Genomic DNA, 16,681 nt, shown 5'->3' with positions numbered 1-16,681 from the left:
TTTGACTTCTTTTTTTTTTTTTTTAAGATTTTTTATTTATTTATTTGACAGAGAGAGACACAGCGAGAGAGGGAACACAGCAGGGGGAGTGGGAGAGGGAGAAGCAGGCTTCCCGCGGAGCAGGGAGCCCGATGCGGGGCTCGATCCCAGGATCCTGGGATCATGACCTGAGCCGAAGGCAGACGCTTAACGACTGAGCCACCCAGGCGCCCGGCATTTTGACTTCTATACCTACATGCTCATGCTGTTCCTTGAAACCCTTCTCTGTCCTCTGTCTTCAAAGACTTACTCTTCTTTTTTTTTTTTTAAGAGGAAGGTTTCTTTTTTTTTTTTTTAAGATTTTATTTATTTATTTGACAGAGAGAGACACAGCGAGAGAGGGAACACAAGCAAGGGGAGTGGGAGAGGGAGAAGCAGGCTTCCCCACGGAGCAGGGAGCCCGATGCGGGGCTCGATCCCAGGACCCTGGGATCATGACCTGAGCTGAAGGCAGACGCTTAACGACTGAGCCACCCAGGCGCCCCAAGACTTACTCTTCTTAATTCTGGAAGAAAGAGTGTTGGTGTATCCCCTTCTAGAGCATAACAGAAATATGGAGTTTAAATAAAGGTATTAGCTAGCATACAAGAAAGATAGCCTTTTTCTTAAAGTAACTTACATGCTATAATTTAACATCCCTTCCTGAAAATGTCAATATTAAGTGTCCTTGGTAGTTTTCCTGGTAAATAGACTTAAAATTTGAGTCTTCAAAGAGTTCATCAAAATGCATTTTCAAGCACCAGGCTTCATCAAGCACTACTTGCCAAGATACAGTGAGTTATGTACCCTTCAAAGGGCTTCAGATGAAAGGTAAGGCCACAATAGACAACAAAGACATGTGTCAGCTGCACAGAAGTGGGAAAAATATTAAACTGGGGCTCCAGTCTGGGTCTGACGCTTACTCTCTGGGTGATCTCGAGCAAGTTCCATAACCTTGCTGGACCTGGATCCTCCCGTCTATAAAATGAAGAGAGTCAACAACTGTGAAGATCCCCGCTGCGATATATTCTTTTCTCTACTCAAGGTCTTGCACAAAAATACCTCCTCAGGGAAGTCTTCCCTGATCCCGGCATTATATGACTCGTACCTTCTTCTTACAGCACTTTCCTTAAATATTTTAATGGAACCTCTTTCAATCTACGTCAACATTCATTGTTTACTATACTGTGTGAGCTGGCAGAAAGCAGACTGATGTCTGCTTCAGCTCTAAATCCCACTATGCCCACATGGTACCTTGTTCTTGGTGATATATTCCATTCATCTGCAGATCTGAACTGAACAGTGGACTCTGCTGATCCTCAATTTTGTTCTACCTGATTCCCCACCTCCTTTCTACCTAGACTGCTGCAGGAATCACTGAGGCCGCCCTGGTCTGTCAGGACTGGAATGAGTGAGAAGGGCTGAGGGGTGGAGGGCACCCTTAGATGTGAGTTGTGGGAGATGTGTATTTGACTTCAGATCTTCCAGTGTAAGGAAGGTGGAAGGACAATGTTAACAGGAAGAGCTAACATGCAGTGAGTATTCACTCTGTGCCAGGTGCCATGCTAAATGCTTGACCTGGATCAAGCCTCACAACAATGCTGGCAGGGAGGGGCTGCCATCATTCCCATTGTGCAGACAGAGAAGCCAAGGCACACAGAGGTAAAATATTTGATCAAGGTCACAACTAGGTAAGTCATGGAGTCAATGACTTACAATGACTTTGGAGTCAAAGTCCACTTTCCTATCACTGCTAATAAATACAAAGGTGATGATTAAAGCACAGCTGCAATTCCCAACATTGCTTGATGCTCTGTATTATAATTTCCATCCACTTTCAACATATGGTAGATATAACAAACAACAATTCTTGGCCTTACTTGTTAAGATTAGTTAGAAAAACTGTTATTTTCTATACCAAGTTACACTCTCTAAGAAATCATCATCTGGGGGCGCCTGGGTGGCTCAGATGGTTAAGCATCTGCCTTCGGCTCGGTCATGATCCCAGGGTCCTGGAATCGAGTCCTGCATCAGGCTCCCTGCTCAGCGGGGAGTCTGCTTCTCCCTCTGCCTCTCTCTCTCTCTCTGTGACCCTCATGAATAAATAAATAAAATATTAAAAAAAAATCATCATCTGATTAGAAAGCATCAACTTCTAGAATTATCGACTTAACCTCTGCATTCCAAAATGATGGGCCATAGGAACAAGAGATGGAGAAGGTGGAAACAGGCAAGATGGGACAACCCTACGGGGACTGCTCTCTTCACATTTGTATCCCTAGCACCAGACTCTGAGGCTGACACATGCTAGGCACTTAATAAAAGTTTGTGGAATCAGATGTTTGTGGGAAATGTTTCCACTCTCCTCTGAAACACACATGGAGAACAGGAAAGGAAACCAAAAAGAAACAGGGAGAACACTGTAAAGCTTGATTTAATAAAGGTCCAATGTTCTGGGAAGGGCATGGAGCACAGAGCATGCTGCATTCAAGAATGGAGCAGGGGCTGCAAGCAGAGGATGGGCAATCCTGCCTACCTGGTGAGAGTGAAAGTTGGTACTACCTCTCTGAAAGACAACTTTGAAATCGCTTTTAGGGGCGCCTGGCTGGCTCAGTCAGTAGAGCATACAACTCCTGATCTTAGGGTTGTGAGTTTGAGCCCCATGTTGGGTGTACAGATTACTTAAAAAAAGTTTTTTTAGAGGTTTTTAAAGTTGTATTTATTTTTATTTTTTCAAAGATTATTTATTTATTTATTTGACACAGACAGGCAGAGAGAGAGAGTAAGCACAAGCAGGGGAAGCGGCAGAGGGAGAGGGAGAAGCAGACTCCCTGCTGAGCAGGGAGCCCAACAACATGGAGCTCCATCTCAGGACCCTGGGATCATGACCTGAGCCAAAGGCAGACACTTAACAGAGTGAGCCACCCAGGTGGTCCCCCAAAAAATTTTTTTAAAAGCTTTTAAATATATTTACTTTTGGTCTAGTAATTTCACTTTGTCACAAAGTATTACTAAGAAAATAATAATGCGGGGCACCTGGGTGGCTCAGTCGTTAAGCGTCCGCCTTAGGCTCAGGTCATGTTCCCAGGGTCCTGGGATAGAGCCCCGCATCGGGCTCCCTGCTCGGCGGGAAGCCTGCTTCTCCCTCTCCCACTCCCCCTGCTTGTGTTCCCTCTCTCGCTGTGTCTCTCTCTGTCAAATAAATAAATAAAATCTTGAAAAAAAAAAGAAAATAATAATGCATATTCATCCAATCACTCAACTAGTATTTATCGAGCACATATCAAGTGCTAGATACTGTTCTAGGTGCTAGAGACACAGCAATAAACGAAAGAGAGAAAGTCCTTTCCTTCCTGGATTTTTTCCATTCTAATGGGGGAGACCTATGGCAAGCAGATGGGTACTCGCTACCACAGATCATTGTGGTAGTGAGCATAAGTAGTGAGATGTACTACTTAGAAATATATATAGCAGAGTAAGGTGTAGGGGTACCGAATTTAAATTGGTGGTCAGGGAAAGCCTCTTTGAGAGCGTTATATTTGAATAGCAATCTGAATAAGGTGCAGATGTGAGATGATGATATACAACTGCCAGAGAAGGATGTTCTAAGCAGAAGGATTTGCAGGTATAAAGGCCCTGAAGCAAGAATGTGTTAGGTGAGTTTGAAAAAAAAAATCACTAGAGGCCCATTTCACACCCAGTAGGAAGGTTATTACTCCCCAAAAAAGAGAAAATAACAAGTGTTGTGGAGAAATTGGAGCCCTTGTACACTGCTGGTGGGAATGTACAATGGTGTAGCTGCTGTGGGAGGCAGTACAGAGTTCCCCCAAAACATTACACATAGAGTTATCATATGATCTAGCAATTCCACTTATGGGTATAGATCCAAAAGAATTGACAAAGTGATATTTATACACTTGTGTTCACAGGAGCATTATTCACAACAGTCAAAAGGTAGAAATCATCTAAATGTCTGTGAACAGATGAATGGATAAACCAAATGTGGTGATGTGGTATATACATTCAATGAAATATTATTCAAACTTAAAAATGGGTGGGTGCCTGGCTGGCTCAGTCGATAGAGCATGCACCTCTTGATCTCAGGGTTGTGAGTTCCAGCCCCACGCTGGGTGTAGAGATTACTTAAAAAAATAAAATCTTTGGATGTCTGGGTGGCTCAGTTGGTTAAGCAGCTGCTTTCGGCTCAGGTCATGATCCCAGGGTCCTGGGATGTAGTCCCACATCAGGCTCCTTGCTCAGTGGGGAGCCTGCTTCTCCCTCTCCTTCTGCCTGCTTGTGCTCTCTCTCTCTCTGACAAATAAATAAATAAAACCTTTAAAAATAAATAAATAAAATCTTAAAATATATATATATATATATATATAAATTTTACAAACAACAACATAAAAAGGAAGGAAATACTGATACATGCAACAGCATGGATGAAACTTGAGAAAACTGTTAAGTAAAAAAAGCCAGACACAAAAGAACAAATATATGATATTTGTACATTCACTTACATGAGGTACATAGAATAGTCAAGTTTACAGAGAAAAGAAGTAGAATAGTAGAGAAGGGAATGGAGAGTTAATGTTTAATGCTATGGAATTTCAGTGTGGGATGATGGAAAAGTTCTGGAGATGGGCAGTGGGTGATTTTTGCACAATGGGTATGTACTTAATGCCACTGGAATTGTGCACTCAAAAAGGGGTTAAGATGGTAAATTTTATGTTATGCATATTTTAGCACAATTTAAAAAGAAGTCACAGGAGGACTGAGATGGCAAGAGCTTAGTGAGCAAGGGGAGGATGGTAAGGAACATGAAGGAAAGGTAACATGGGCCCCACAGGCCGGAGAAGGCCTTCAGGTTTCTTTCTTTCTTTTTTTTTTTTTAAAGATTTTATTTATTTATTTGAAAGAAAGAGAGAGAGAAAAGGAGCATGAGCGTGGCAAAGGGCAGAGGGAGAGGGAGAAGCAGGCTCCCCGCTAAGCAGGGAGCCTGATGTGGGGCTCCATCCCAGGACCCCAGAATTGTGACCTGAACAGAAAACAGATTCTTAATTGACTGAGCCACCCAAGCATTCCCAGGTTTCATTCTAAGACTGATGAGAAGCCACTGGGGAGTTGGGGCAGAGGTGACACAATCTGATTCCCATTTTTTTTTTAAGATTTATTTGTTTATCTACTTGAGAGAGAGCACGAGAGCAGGGGGAGGGACCGAGGGAGAGGGAGAAGCAGGCTCCCCGCTGAGCAGGGAGTCCCATGTGGGGCTGGATCCCAGGACCCCGACATCATGACCTGAGCCGAAGGCAGATTCTTAACTAACTGAGCCACCCAGGTGCCCCTGATTCACATTTTTAAAGGCTCACTCTGGCTGCTGTGTGAAGAGGCTCAAGGGGGCAAGAGCAGAACTAGAAAAAGGGCTAGAAGGCCACTGCAGTCGCCCAGGTAATTCCTGAGATTAATTCAGAATCTCTTGAGGGTTTGCAAATGGCATTAATTCATGACATACTCTTCATATTGGCAAACCTTGGGGCCCTGCCCCAGCAGAGACTGAGTGAGTGAGTGAGGGGGAAGGGCGAGCACCCATGCACACATGCACACACATACGCACATGAGCAGGTAAGAATAAGGGGCTCACTGCTTCAGGTTCTAGCAAGGGACTGAATTCCCAGGGCATGATCCTCTCCCCAGGAGCACTTCCACACCAAACCCAGGTCCTCAATTCAAGGCTTTTCTACAAGAAGATAATACCGTGCCCTGCTTATCTCCTCTGAGGCTGGAATGGGAACAAAAATCTCTACCTAGGAATTGCTGAATCTCTAAATTTCCACCAATGGTGGTGTTTAGCCCACTCTGGGCTCCTAGGTTTGTTACACTAGGAAGACGGCAGAGGGGGAAGTTCCATGTACAGAAAGGTGGAGCTGACCTTGCCCCTAACTCTAGTAGGGGTAGGCAAACTTTTTCTGTAAAAGGCCAAAAATTTTAGGAGGCCACATATGGTCTTTGTCAAACATTCTTCTTTGTGCTGGTTTTGGTTTGGTTTGGTTAGTTGGTTGTTTTCGTTATAAAATATATATAACAGGGGAGCCTGGGTGGCTCAGTCAGTTGAGCCTCTGACTCTTGACTTTGGCTCAGGTCATGATCTCAGGGTCGAGAGACTGAGCCCCGCATCAGGCAAGCATGGAGCCTGCTTGGGATTCTCTCTCTCTCCTTCTCTCTGCCCCTCCCCCTGCACCTCGTGCTCTCTCTCACATATATATATATATACATACATAAATTTTTTAATTTAAAAAATAAAAAGTAAAATATACATAACAAAATTTACCATTTTAACCATTTGTAAATTTTTTTTTTTTTTTTTTTTGTAGAGAGAGAGGGCTCAAGAGCAGGGGGGTGGGGTTTGCGAGTTGGAGGGAGAGGGGGAAAGAGAATCTTAAGCAGACTCCATGACCAGCACAGAGCCCTGATGTGGGGCTCGATCTCACAACCCTGAGATCACGACCTGAGCCAAAATCAAGAGTCATATGCTTAACCAACTGTGTCACCCAGGCACCCCACCATTTTAACCATTTTTAAGTGTACAGTTCTGTGGCATTAAGTGCATTCACATTAGTGTGTAACCATCACTGCCATTAGTCACCAGAACTTTTTACATCTTGTAAAACTGAAACTCTGTACCAATTAAACATTAACTTCTCATTCCACCTCCTCCGTCCAGCCCCTGGCAACCGCCATTCTATTTTCTATCTCATGAATCTGACTACTCAAGGAACCTCATGTAAGAGGAACCTCACATAAGAGAAATGGTGGCCAATTGGGTTGCTTCCACCTTTTAGCTATTGTGAATAACGCTACTATGAACATGGACGTACAAATATCTATTTGAGTCTCTTTCGATTCTTTTGGGTATATACCCAGAAGTAAAATTCCTGAATCATATAAGTCTATGTTTAATTTTTTGAGGACTCACCACAGTTTTCCACAGCAGATGCACCACCAACAATGCACAATGGTTCCAGTTTCTCCACATCTTTGTCAACACCTGTTACTTTCTGTATTTGGTTGTTTGTTTGTTTGTTTGTTTTTAATAATAGCCATCATAATGGGTATAAAGTGGTATCTCATTGTGGTTTTTGACTTATATTTACCTAATGATTAGGGGCACTGAACATCTTTTCAAGTACTTATTGGCCATTTATAATACCCTCTTAAGGAATTTACTATGTTCTCCCTTATATTATAGTTGTGCCTCCCCTACTAACAGGTAGGAACAGCACCTTTTACCCTTTATAAAGAGCCTTCTCACATATTCCTTATCTCATCTGAGTGAAAACTGGATACTGGCCTGCTTAGACCTTGGTATCTTGTCTAGACAATGGCCTCACCCAACTCCCTTAGTGGCAGCTCATCCACCCACCTCCACCTCTGAGTGATATACACATCAACGGCTCCCAATTGCCTTCCTCAAAAGTTCTCGATTTCGGGGTTCCAACACACTGGCGGGATTTGGTGCAAAATGTCCAAAGTAATTTCTCACTATTAATGAAGTACAAATTAAATTTACAAATGTAGAGCACTCTGGGGCGGCTCAGTCATTAAGCGTCTGCTTTCGGCTCAGGTCATGGTCCCAGGGTCCTGGGATCGAGCCCCGCATGGGGCTCCCTGCTCCACCGGAAGCCTGCTTCTCCCTTTCCTACTCCCCTGCTTGTGTTCCCGCTCTCGCTGTGTCTCTGTCAAATAAATACTTGAAAAAAAAAAAAAATGTAGAGCACTCACAATAGTGCCCAGCACATAGTAAGTACTATATAGGTGTTGGGCATTATTAATATTAAATTTTAAGAGTTATGAGACAGGTGTAGCAGAAGCTTTTGGTGTTCTGTACACATCCATGGCCAACTTCTGATTTCAGCTGCAGTCGCAGGAGACAGTGACGTGCAGGCTGACGGCATCCCTCCTTCAGGACCCTACTGATCTCCTTGCTTTTCTGCCCAGAGCTGCTTCTCACAAGCTCACACAGCTCATGAAGTACAGGGCCATTCGTAGGCATTAGTTTTCATCTGATGAATTATCTGCCTCCCTTTCCTACATTGCTACAACCTCCACCATTATCCAGAAGATAACAGAAATCCTAATTACAGCTTGATCAGTTAGTATTCCACTGCCTGGCACCTTTATCAACACCTTCCCGTGGAACTTCAGGCCCTCTGCCTTTACTCTTCTGATCCTCCCGCTTTGAGCCCACTAGCACGTTTTCAGAGGGCAACAACGGGCTGGGATGGAAAACAGAGATGGCAGAGTCACAGGTCACATTGTCAAGAAAGGGATGACAAGAGAGTACAGGAGCCTTGAGACAGGTCTTTTTTCCGCCCTACGCTCTAAGCGGAGTTCAGTCAGCCTTCAGGGGGTGACTATGAAGTAACCTCAAGTTAAAAAAGGCAAAAGCGGACTCAGAGGCTGACACTGCGCAGGCGCAGGGAGGGGACTCGGGTTCCCTCTCAGGCTCATCCAGGTGCCTCTCCTAGGCAAGGGCCAGAGGAAGAGCACAGTACTCCGCGCTAGAAGCCTCCCTTCTGTGCACCCCAATTCTTCGTGAGGCCCTCAGACCACCCAGGAAACGTCTGGGAAACCGCCTCTGAGGCCGTCGGGCCGCCCCCCACTCCCCTCCCTAGGGCCCGGCGGAACCGGGAAAGCGGGTACCAGCGCTGGCGAGGCGCCAAGACACGAAGGGCCAGCAGGCCAGTCGGATTTGGCCCTCCTCACCACCGTTCTCACCTCTTTGTCCGCTGCTTTCTCCTCGATACCTAGCAACGCGTACAGGTCCATCTGTAAGAGCTCTTTGGTCACCGCCATGGTTCCAACCCTGACTGGATTCGTACTACAACTCCCAAGAGTCTAAGCGTGCGTAGGGATTTCCGGGGACTGTCATCCCAAACTGACTGAATGGCGCTTAGCCCCCTGGGAAATGTGTTCTGGATCAGGCCTGACTGCCTCCGAAGGAAGGGAGCAGTCGTGAATGAACTACGCCTCCCAGCAGCCCCCGCGTCTGCCGCTACCACTCTCCGGCTAGCGTGGACCGCGATTTTCCTGCCAGAGGCCGCAGCAAGCCCGCGCGAAGAGGCGTGGGGCGAGGGCGGGGCTTAGGGAAAGTCCAAGGGTCTCGGGACCTGGCGGTCGCGATCTCTCAGTTTTGTGGAACCTGCGGCGCCTCGCCGGCCGCCAGAATGGAGAGTAGGTGCTACGGCTGCGCTGTCAAGTTTACCCTCTTCAAGAAGGAGGCGAGTCTTCCCCCCGCGGGCTAGAGGGCCAAGGGAGGACCGGAGTGGAGGAAAAGCACAGGACTTGAAGTCCGTAGACTTGGTTTTATGGCCCCTTTCCAGCTGTGTGGTTTTGATGAAGTCACTGAACCTCAGTTTCCATTTCTGTAAAATTGGGCTAACGCTCCCTCCCTTTCGGGGTTGACATGAGGGTTCAGAGAGGTGCTGGAGGTGAAAGTGCCCTATAAACTGTAGAGCACGTTCCTGTCCTTTCTAGAAAGGTAGGCTTTTCTCTCCACCAAGTATAAGATGCAGCTGTTTCGTTCCCTCCACTTTGCTCCTCCGCAGCCCGGTGTTAGTTACTATCCTGTGACCACTCTCCATCACTCTATGCTGGTTACTCCCTTTGCTCTGAAACCTTCACCGTCATGCAGTCTGCCCTTCCCAGGTTTCTTGAGTTAGATTACTGCCCTTCTTCCTGCTCCCGGGGCACCATGGCAAAGCCTCTTTTGTCCTCTGCACAGGCCCCTAAGTTCTCCTGGTAAACTATAGGTTTCCTCTGCTCGGTTGTGACCAGGAGATAGGAACCAGATTGGATGAATGAATAGCAGTAGGGATGCAGATCCCTGTAGCACTTAGAAACCTGGGTTTTGGAATCAGGGTGGTCAGGGTTCAAATTTGAGCTCTGCTGTCTTATTCATGGAAACACCTTGGTTTGGGCAAGTCATGTAACCTCTCTGACCGCATCTAAGATAGTAATAATAATTAATGGTGGTCATCAGGATTAAGTAAAGTAGTGTGTATAAATTTTGAGGATTATATCAGATCATGATTGTTAAGTACTGAATTTAGTGCCTGGCACACAGTAAGTGCTTAATAAATGGAGGCCATTGTTATCCCATACTGAAGCCAAGCCACCCTCCATCTCTGCTAAGGCAGAGAAGGCAGGGGCTCTGCACTCTCTGATACTCCTTTGTTAAGAGTCAGTGACTTGCAGCATGAAGTTTTGCCTGTTTGTTTTCTACACCCCAGCATTGGGGAATTGAAGACAGGGTAGAAAGCATGGGAATTTTGCATAAAGCTTTACTTGATTTGAATAAAAGACCCTCCACCCCTGTCTCTCCCCAGGCCTTAGGGGCCCCACTCCTCATCCTCCTCCCAGCAGCTGGTCACAACTTCAGTGTCTTCCCTCTCTGTGTGCTTGGAGAGTCCCAGGGAGGAGCGTGCAGGGGTGGGTGAGAGATGGAACCTCCTACTTCATGTTTCTTGTAGTATGGCTGTAAGAATTGTGGCCGGGCCTTCTGTTCTGGCTGCCTTAGCTTCAGTGCAGTGGTGCCCCGGACTGGGAATACCCAACAGAAAGTCTGCAAGCAGTGCCACGAGGTCCTGACCAGGTGAGTTGACATGGTCAAGGGTTTAGCCAAGCATGGTACCAGTCGGCTGGCCAGCCCACACAGCTTTGTGCTCTGTGGCGAGAGATCAGCTCAGGAAGTGTTTGGGGTGGGAGGTACTGACTGGCAGATGGCGGGACTTCTGATACCAGATATCTTCTCTATAGAGGATCTTCTCCTGCCAATGCCTCCAAGTGGTCACCACCTCAGAACTACAAGAAGTAAGTGCTGAACAGACAGAGACAAATAGGGATGGGGAAAAGACAAAGGAGCCATAGGGTAGGACTCTCTTCCCAGCCTCTAGATCAGATGAGCACAGGGTCCAGAGAAAATCATCTCTCAGCCTCCTGACTGCCCTCTTGGGCTCAGACAGTAGCTCATCAGCCCTCTCTCCAGAAACATTTCTTGGTAGACCTTGTCCTCTCAGCCAGACCCTTCGATTGGTCAGCTGGATTGGGCTGCAGGGTGACATGAATGAGGACCACAGAATATTGTCCATTGGAGGCCGCCCTGGATGCCTAGAAGTGATTTGAATGGGAAACGGCAAGTGGGTGCCTTCACCCCTCCCTTCTGCATTCTTCAAGAGCCTAATCTCATACCCTCCCAGGCGTGTGGCTGCCTTGGAAGCCAAGCAGAAGCCCAGCACTGTCCAGAGCCAGGGACTGATCCAACAAGACCAAGTCATTGCTGAGCGCCTAGCGCGGCTCCGCCAGCAGAACAAGCCCAGTGAGTGGGGGCAGACTGGGTGACCTAAAAGATACCATCCACGCCTCCTGGGACTAGGATTCCTCGGGATCTTACAGGGCTTCTCCATACCCATTTCAGAGTCAGTGGCCTCACAGGCGGAGATAGAAGCCAGGCTAGCTGCACTGAGGGATGAACCCCGGGGTTCCATCCCTTCCACCCAGGAGATGGAGGCACGGCTTGCTGCACTGCAGGGCAGAGTTCCACCTTCCCAGACCCCCCAACCTGTGAGTACTTGGGGGGACAGGGGTCCTAGGATAAGGACCTTGCAGAAGCCCAGATACATGTATACTTATGTACTTTGTAGGAATTGGCAAAACCTCCCATCCTCACCTCTTGCTCCTCAGGCCTGCTGCGAGGCCAAGGAACCAGGGACAAGCAGTAGGATGGGGTGGGGCAGGAAAGAATGGCCAGATCTATATGGGCCCTGGATTAGTCTCCTTTCCCTGAGCTTTGGAAACTCTTCAGCATCCACCCCTAACCTAGACTATTCTGCACCTTACAGTGTTGCCTTCCCCCCTCCCCTGGCTCCCCACTGAAGTTCCCTCCTCTCAGCAGGCACATCAGCCACCAGACACCAGGACCCAAGCCCAACAGGCACAGGATCTGCTGACACAGCTGGCCGCGAAGGTGGCTATTGATGAGAGCTGGCAACGAGGAGGCCCAGGTAACTTCTCCACCTGGGTCCCCCAGGGACCTGCCCCCCACTCCTTCCCAAGTAGGACGGGCTCTGCTGCCCACCCTCTGGGACACAAATATAAATCAGAGACCAATCAACATTGTAAACTACAGTTTAGTCCAACAGGAGTCAGTGTAAGCCTCGTGGATAAGTGTGCGGGCTTTAGAATCAGACAGTGACTTCTTATTCTACCACTTAAACTAGCTCTGTGACTCTGAGAAAGTTTTGTGACCTAAGTCTCCCTATCCTCAGCTATAAAATGGAGGTGTATGTGGTAAAACCCACCTCACAGGGAAATCACGAGAAGTAAGTGAGATAATCTAATAAGCACTTAAGGCCCTGCCTGGCTTATAGTAAGTGTTCAGCGAATGTTCTCTGCAATGATGCTAATGATAAGGATGAGGAAGAGGCTATTTGAATTTAATTAAAATTCAATGAGGGGCACCTGGGTGGCTCAGTCGTTAGTCTGCCTTCCGCTCAGGTCATGATCCCAGAATCCTGGGATTGAGCCCCGCATCGGGCTTCCTGCTCGGCGGGGAGCCTGCTTCTCCCTCTCCCACTCCCCCTGCTCGTGTTCCTGCTCTCACTATCTCTCTCTCTCTGTGTCAAATAAATAAAATCTGGGGCGCCTGGGTGGCTCAGTCGTTAAGCGTCTGCCTTCGGCTCAGGTCATGATCCCAGGGTCCTGGGATCGAGCCCCACATCGGGATCCCTGCTCATCAGGAAGCCTGCTTCTCCCTCTCCCTCTCCCCCTGCTTGTGATCCTGCTCTCACTGTGTCTCTCTCTGTCAAATAAGTAAATAAAATCTTTAAAAATAAATAAATAAATAAATAAATAAATAAATAAAATCTTTAGAAAATAAATAAATAAATCCATAAATAAATAAAATTCAATGAAATTTGGGGCATCTGCGTGGCTCAGTCGGTTAGGCTTGATCTCAGCTCAGGCCTTAATCTCAGGGTTGTGAGTTTGAGCCCTGCGTTGGCTCCATACTGGGCGTGGAGCCTACTTTAAAAAAAAAAAAAAAACTAATAATAATTAAATGAAATTTAAAACTCAGTTCCTTATGGTACTAGCCACATTTGAAATGCTGTTGAACTACAGTCTTGGACAGCACAAATACAATGATATGGAACATTTCTGTTACTATAAAAAATTCTGGACAGCGCTCTTCAAATGCTTCAGAGCAGGGGTTCTTAACCAGGGATGATTTTCCCAGGGGGGCCCATATAGCAATATCTGGAGACTCTCTGGTTGTCACAGCTTAGAGCGTGCCACTGGCATCTAGCAAACAGAGGCTAGGGATGCTGCTCAACATCATATAGGGCATGGGACAGGCCCCACAACAAAGAATTGTCCTGTCCAAAATATCAATGAACCAAGATTGAGAAGCTCTGCTTTAGAGATATAATCTCATTGACTATTCTCCATGATCTTGTACATACTATTATTATCCATATTTTATAAACAAGGAAACTGAGGCCTGATGAGCTTAAGGAACTTGACCAAGGTCACAGGTATTAAGTGGCAGCGCTGGGACTTTAACCCAGAGCTGTCTGATTTTGAATCTCCTGCTCTGAAACGCTGAGCTAAAGGGGACCATGTCAGAGCCACACCCACTCTCGTAGAAAGCTTCCTGCCTAGGGCCATAAAGAACCTGATCTCTCATGTCCTCTCTGTGCTGCTGCCTGGAAATATTCACGCCAGCCTGTAAGGCAGAGAGACTGGCTGAGGCTTAGTGTCCCCATATCCTCATCTTTTTGGGGAGTGATGCTCATACTGTGGAATACCCACCCTAAGGGCAACATGTAAAAATATCAGGAGTGGGGATGGATGTAGTTGGAAAAAAACATGTCTAAGATTACTAGTATTTTTACATTTGGAAAAATGGAGGAAAAATAGATTTTATTGGTAATATAAACCACAGGAGCTAATGCTGAACAAAAAGCTGATAATCTATGGTTTTTAAAGGAAGTAGAGAAATGGGCTCACTGGCTTCTGATGAGAGATCTTGGAATATCTCTGCCTCCCTGACTGCTTCTCTCCTTCCAGCCGCCTCCGTCCAGAATGACCTCAACCGAGGTGGCCCAGAGGGCCAGAGCGCTAATTCCACGGGGCAGGCCACCTGGTCCCTGGAAGAGGAGAAGAGCAGGCTGCTGGCTGAGGCAGCGATCGAGCTGCGGGAAGAGAACACGAGGCAGGAGAGGATCCTGGTCCTCGCCAAGCGCCTGGCTGTGCTTCAGGGCCAGGACCCTGATAAAGGTAGGGGCTGGGAAGCAGCAACTCACTCATGTCCATCGGGCAGGCCCCCCCACCCACCCCCAGGCCAACCTCTACAAAATGGCGACTCCCGGCCACGCTGAATCAGGTGCTGGGACTTCCTGTGCCCAGGGGTCTCGAGCTCTGCCCAGAGCCACGAGAGCCACTCCTTTACTGGGGCAAAGGAGTGGAAAAGTAATACATAGCAGGCATCAGGGGCCCGGGACCCCCAGTCTCTTCAGGTGCAAAGTCTTCTGTTCCTGTCCCCCAGCCCTGCAGGGTGGGGCAGGGAAGGGCAGGATCTGATCAGTGGCTACAGAGGCTGCCTAGCTCTGGAACAAGTGCCACTGGAAAGCCAACCAGCTCCTGGGGGCAAAACTACAGCTACTCAGGTGAACTCTCTCCATGTTACTCCTCCTCCCCTGCTCCTGTCGTTCCTTCTTCAAGTGACCCTCCAGGACTATCACCTCCCAGACAGTGATGATGATGAGGACGAGGAGACAGCCATCCAGAGAGTCCTGCGGCAGGTGGGCCCTGCCTTACCCACCTGACCCTGCCTTGTCCTGTCCCTGTCTCACTGCCCCACCCCCCACCCGGCCCCATTCACCCTGCTTCCACTCTCGTGCTGAATGGCCTCTCTGCAGCTCCTGTTCTGGCTGGGGCCCCACTGTCCCTATGACCCAGACCTGCCTACTGGCCCCTGGAGATGGGGTATCAGCAGCCACAGGCAATAGATAAGGGAGATGGATTGAGAAGCTAAGGCCACAGAGCACAGAAATACTTGTGGGGAAGAGGGTCAGGGTCTAGGCCTGGAACAGGGAGCTGCACCTCTTCGCCCTGTCCACAGCTTACGGAAGAAGCTGCCCTGGATGAGGCAAGTGGCTTTAACATCCCTGTGGAGCCCGTTCTCCGAGCCCGGGCCCAGTCCTGCAGGGCAGAGCCTGAGGTGAGAAAAGCCACCAGCCGCCACCACAGCCTCCCTCCCTGCCTGGCCAGCTGCTCCTGCAGCAGTCTCCCACACATCTTACTTCTCTCCCCCATTCCTCTCCGGTCCCGGCAGGCCCAGGCCATGGCTGCCAGGCCCGAGGCTGAGGAAGAGGAGCTCCCCTGGTGCTGCATCTGCAATGAGGACGCCATCTTGCGCTGCACTGGTTGCGACGGGGACCTCTACTGCGCCCGCTGCTTCCGGTGAGGGCGGGTGGAATGTTCTGTTCCACTGGGAGAAGTCGAGGGCCATCCATGACCCCTGACCTGTCTCTCTCTGCTCCACAGGGAAGGCCACGATGCCTTTGAAATTAAAGAGCACCAGACGTCTCCCTACTGCCCACCGCGCTCAGGCCGAGAGCACTGAGGAAACCAGGCAGGCAAGCCCACCTCTGGGCCCAGCCTCAGGGCACCCAATGGGAGAGTGAGTCAGCCTAGATTGCTCATGGATGCGCCCTTTCCTGAGCCTCAGTGTCCCTGGAAGGAAGGAAGGACTCTCCATTTGAGATGATAACTGGGGGGAGCCAGAGCAAAGGCAGAAGTCAGGAGCCCACCAACAGCCAAGCCTGGACTGGGAATGAGGTGTGGTAGGGAAGAGACGAGACTGAATCTAAGGGTGATGAGCCTTGAAACTTGCTCAAGGGCCCAGGGCCCTTCCCCGGCACTTAGTGGATCTAATAAAAAATGTTGATGTCTTAAGCCCAGCAACTCTTATCTCTAGAACCCTGTGGGCTCTGAGCCTGGGCCCCTGGAGAGGTGGCAAGAACAGGATTTCTACTCAAAGTCCAGTCCTATGGAGTGAGGAAAAAGGTGGGGCCATCCTGCAGGCTTCTCCAGGCAGGAACAGTCCCATCCACCCTGGAAGCCTCATATGAAGTAGGCAGTGGATATTCGTTCAACTGATCTGAACTGTGCATCCTGCTCTGGGCAGCCCAGCGTAGCCCCACCATCTTGGATTCCTCAGCCTCCCTCGTACTCAGCGCATGCACAAACAGTGAATGCTTACCCTGCTTTCTGCCTTACTCCCAAAGGATGCCACCTCCCTGAGCTCCTGTCCCAGCCTGCCAGCCATTCAGACCCAGATCTTTCCAGCAACATGCTGATGAGGCCTCTCGGCCTGTACCCTTTACACCTCTCTGCTTAGCTCCTGCTTTTTCTCTTTCTGCTGCTGGCTGGAGCCAGCTCAAGACAGTCCTCAGCCTGATGCCTCCTGATTCAGGGGGAATAGAAAGGTTTAGCCTTCCCTGATATCCCCAGACCCAGCTAGGTTTTCCCTGTTACCTCTCCTCTGGGATTCGAAACTAGTCTTTGCCACTTGGGCTCCTGTTGTTGGTGATGCAGGATGCTG

The 16,681-nt window shown here is 48.5% G+C and overlaps 2 protein-coding genes across 8 annotated transcripts in view; one reads left to right on the top strand and one right to left on the bottom strand.

Moving 5' to 3' along the window:
• DNAJC17 (DnaJ heat shock protein family (Hsp40) member C17) overlaps nucleotides 1–8,934 on the bottom strand; it is a 39,922-nt gene extending 30,988 nt beyond the window's left edge. For all 6 annotated transcript variants that reach the window (XR_010405053.1, XR_006795012.3, XM_064570671.1 and 3 more), the window contains exon 1: nucleotides 8,794–8,934. Coding sequence is in view for 4 of the 6 variants with exons in the window: in XM_064570671.1 (XP_064426741.1) it covers nucleotides 8,794–8,871 (78 nt within the window). In the remaining 2 variants the exon portion in view is untranslated. The remainder of the gene's footprint in view (nucleotides 1–8,793) is intronic.
• Nucleotides 8,935–9,097: 163 nt separating this feature from the next.
• ZFYVE19 (zinc finger FYVE-type containing 19) lies at nucleotides 9,098–16,032 on the top strand. Of its 2 annotated transcripts, XM_045900331.3 has the most exons (11): nucleotides 9,101–9,296; nucleotides 10,548–10,669; nucleotides 10,834–10,887; nucleotides 11,274–11,392; nucleotides 11,492–11,637; nucleotides 11,966–12,077; nucleotides 14,143–14,352; nucleotides 14,797–14,876; nucleotides 15,197–15,295; nucleotides 15,410–15,537; nucleotides 15,622–16,032. In XM_045900331.3, exons 1-11 carry the CDS (start codon nucleotides 9,243–9,245, stop codon nucleotides 15,698–15,700), a joined length of 1,203 nt encoding a protein of 400 aa, XP_045756287.1. In that variant the 5' UTR covers nucleotides 9,101–9,242; the 3' UTR covers nucleotides 15,701–16,032. The 2 variants fall into 2 exon arrangements, with proteins under 2 accessions (XP_045756288.1, XP_045756287.1); XM_045900332.3 differs by lacking the exon at nucleotides 10,834–10,887 and having other exon boundaries at nucleotides 9,098–9,296.
• Nucleotides 16,033–16,681: the final 649 nt, after the last annotated feature.

The sequence above is a fragment of the Mirounga angustirostris genome, unplaced genomic scaffold (assembly GCF_029215605.1).
Source record: "Mirounga angustirostris isolate CCGP_5_RB_7025 unplaced genomic scaffold, mMirAng1.0.hap1 SCAF_9, whole genome shotgun sequence".
Classification (NCBI taxonomy): domain Eukaryota; kingdom Metazoa; phylum Chordata; class Mammalia; order Carnivora; family Phocidae; genus Mirounga; species Mirounga angustirostris.
This window is presented reverse-complemented; position numbering and strand designations above follow the sequence as displayed.

Excerpts from the sequence above, each read along its gene's own strand:
- ZFYVE19 (XM_045900331.3), top strand. The coding sequence starts at position 9,243 with ATGGAGAGTAGGTGCTACGGCTGCGCTGTCAAGTTTACCCTCTTCAAG. Across the intron at positions 11,638-11,965 it reads CTTCCCAGACCCCCCAACCT|CAGGCACATCAGCCACCAGA; the intron begins GTGAGTACTTGG and ends CCCTCCTCTCAG. Across the intron at positions 14,877-15,196 it reads TCCAGAGAGTCCTGCGGCAG|CTTACGGAAGAAGCTGCCCT; the intron begins GTGGGCCCTGCC and ends CCCTGTCCACAG.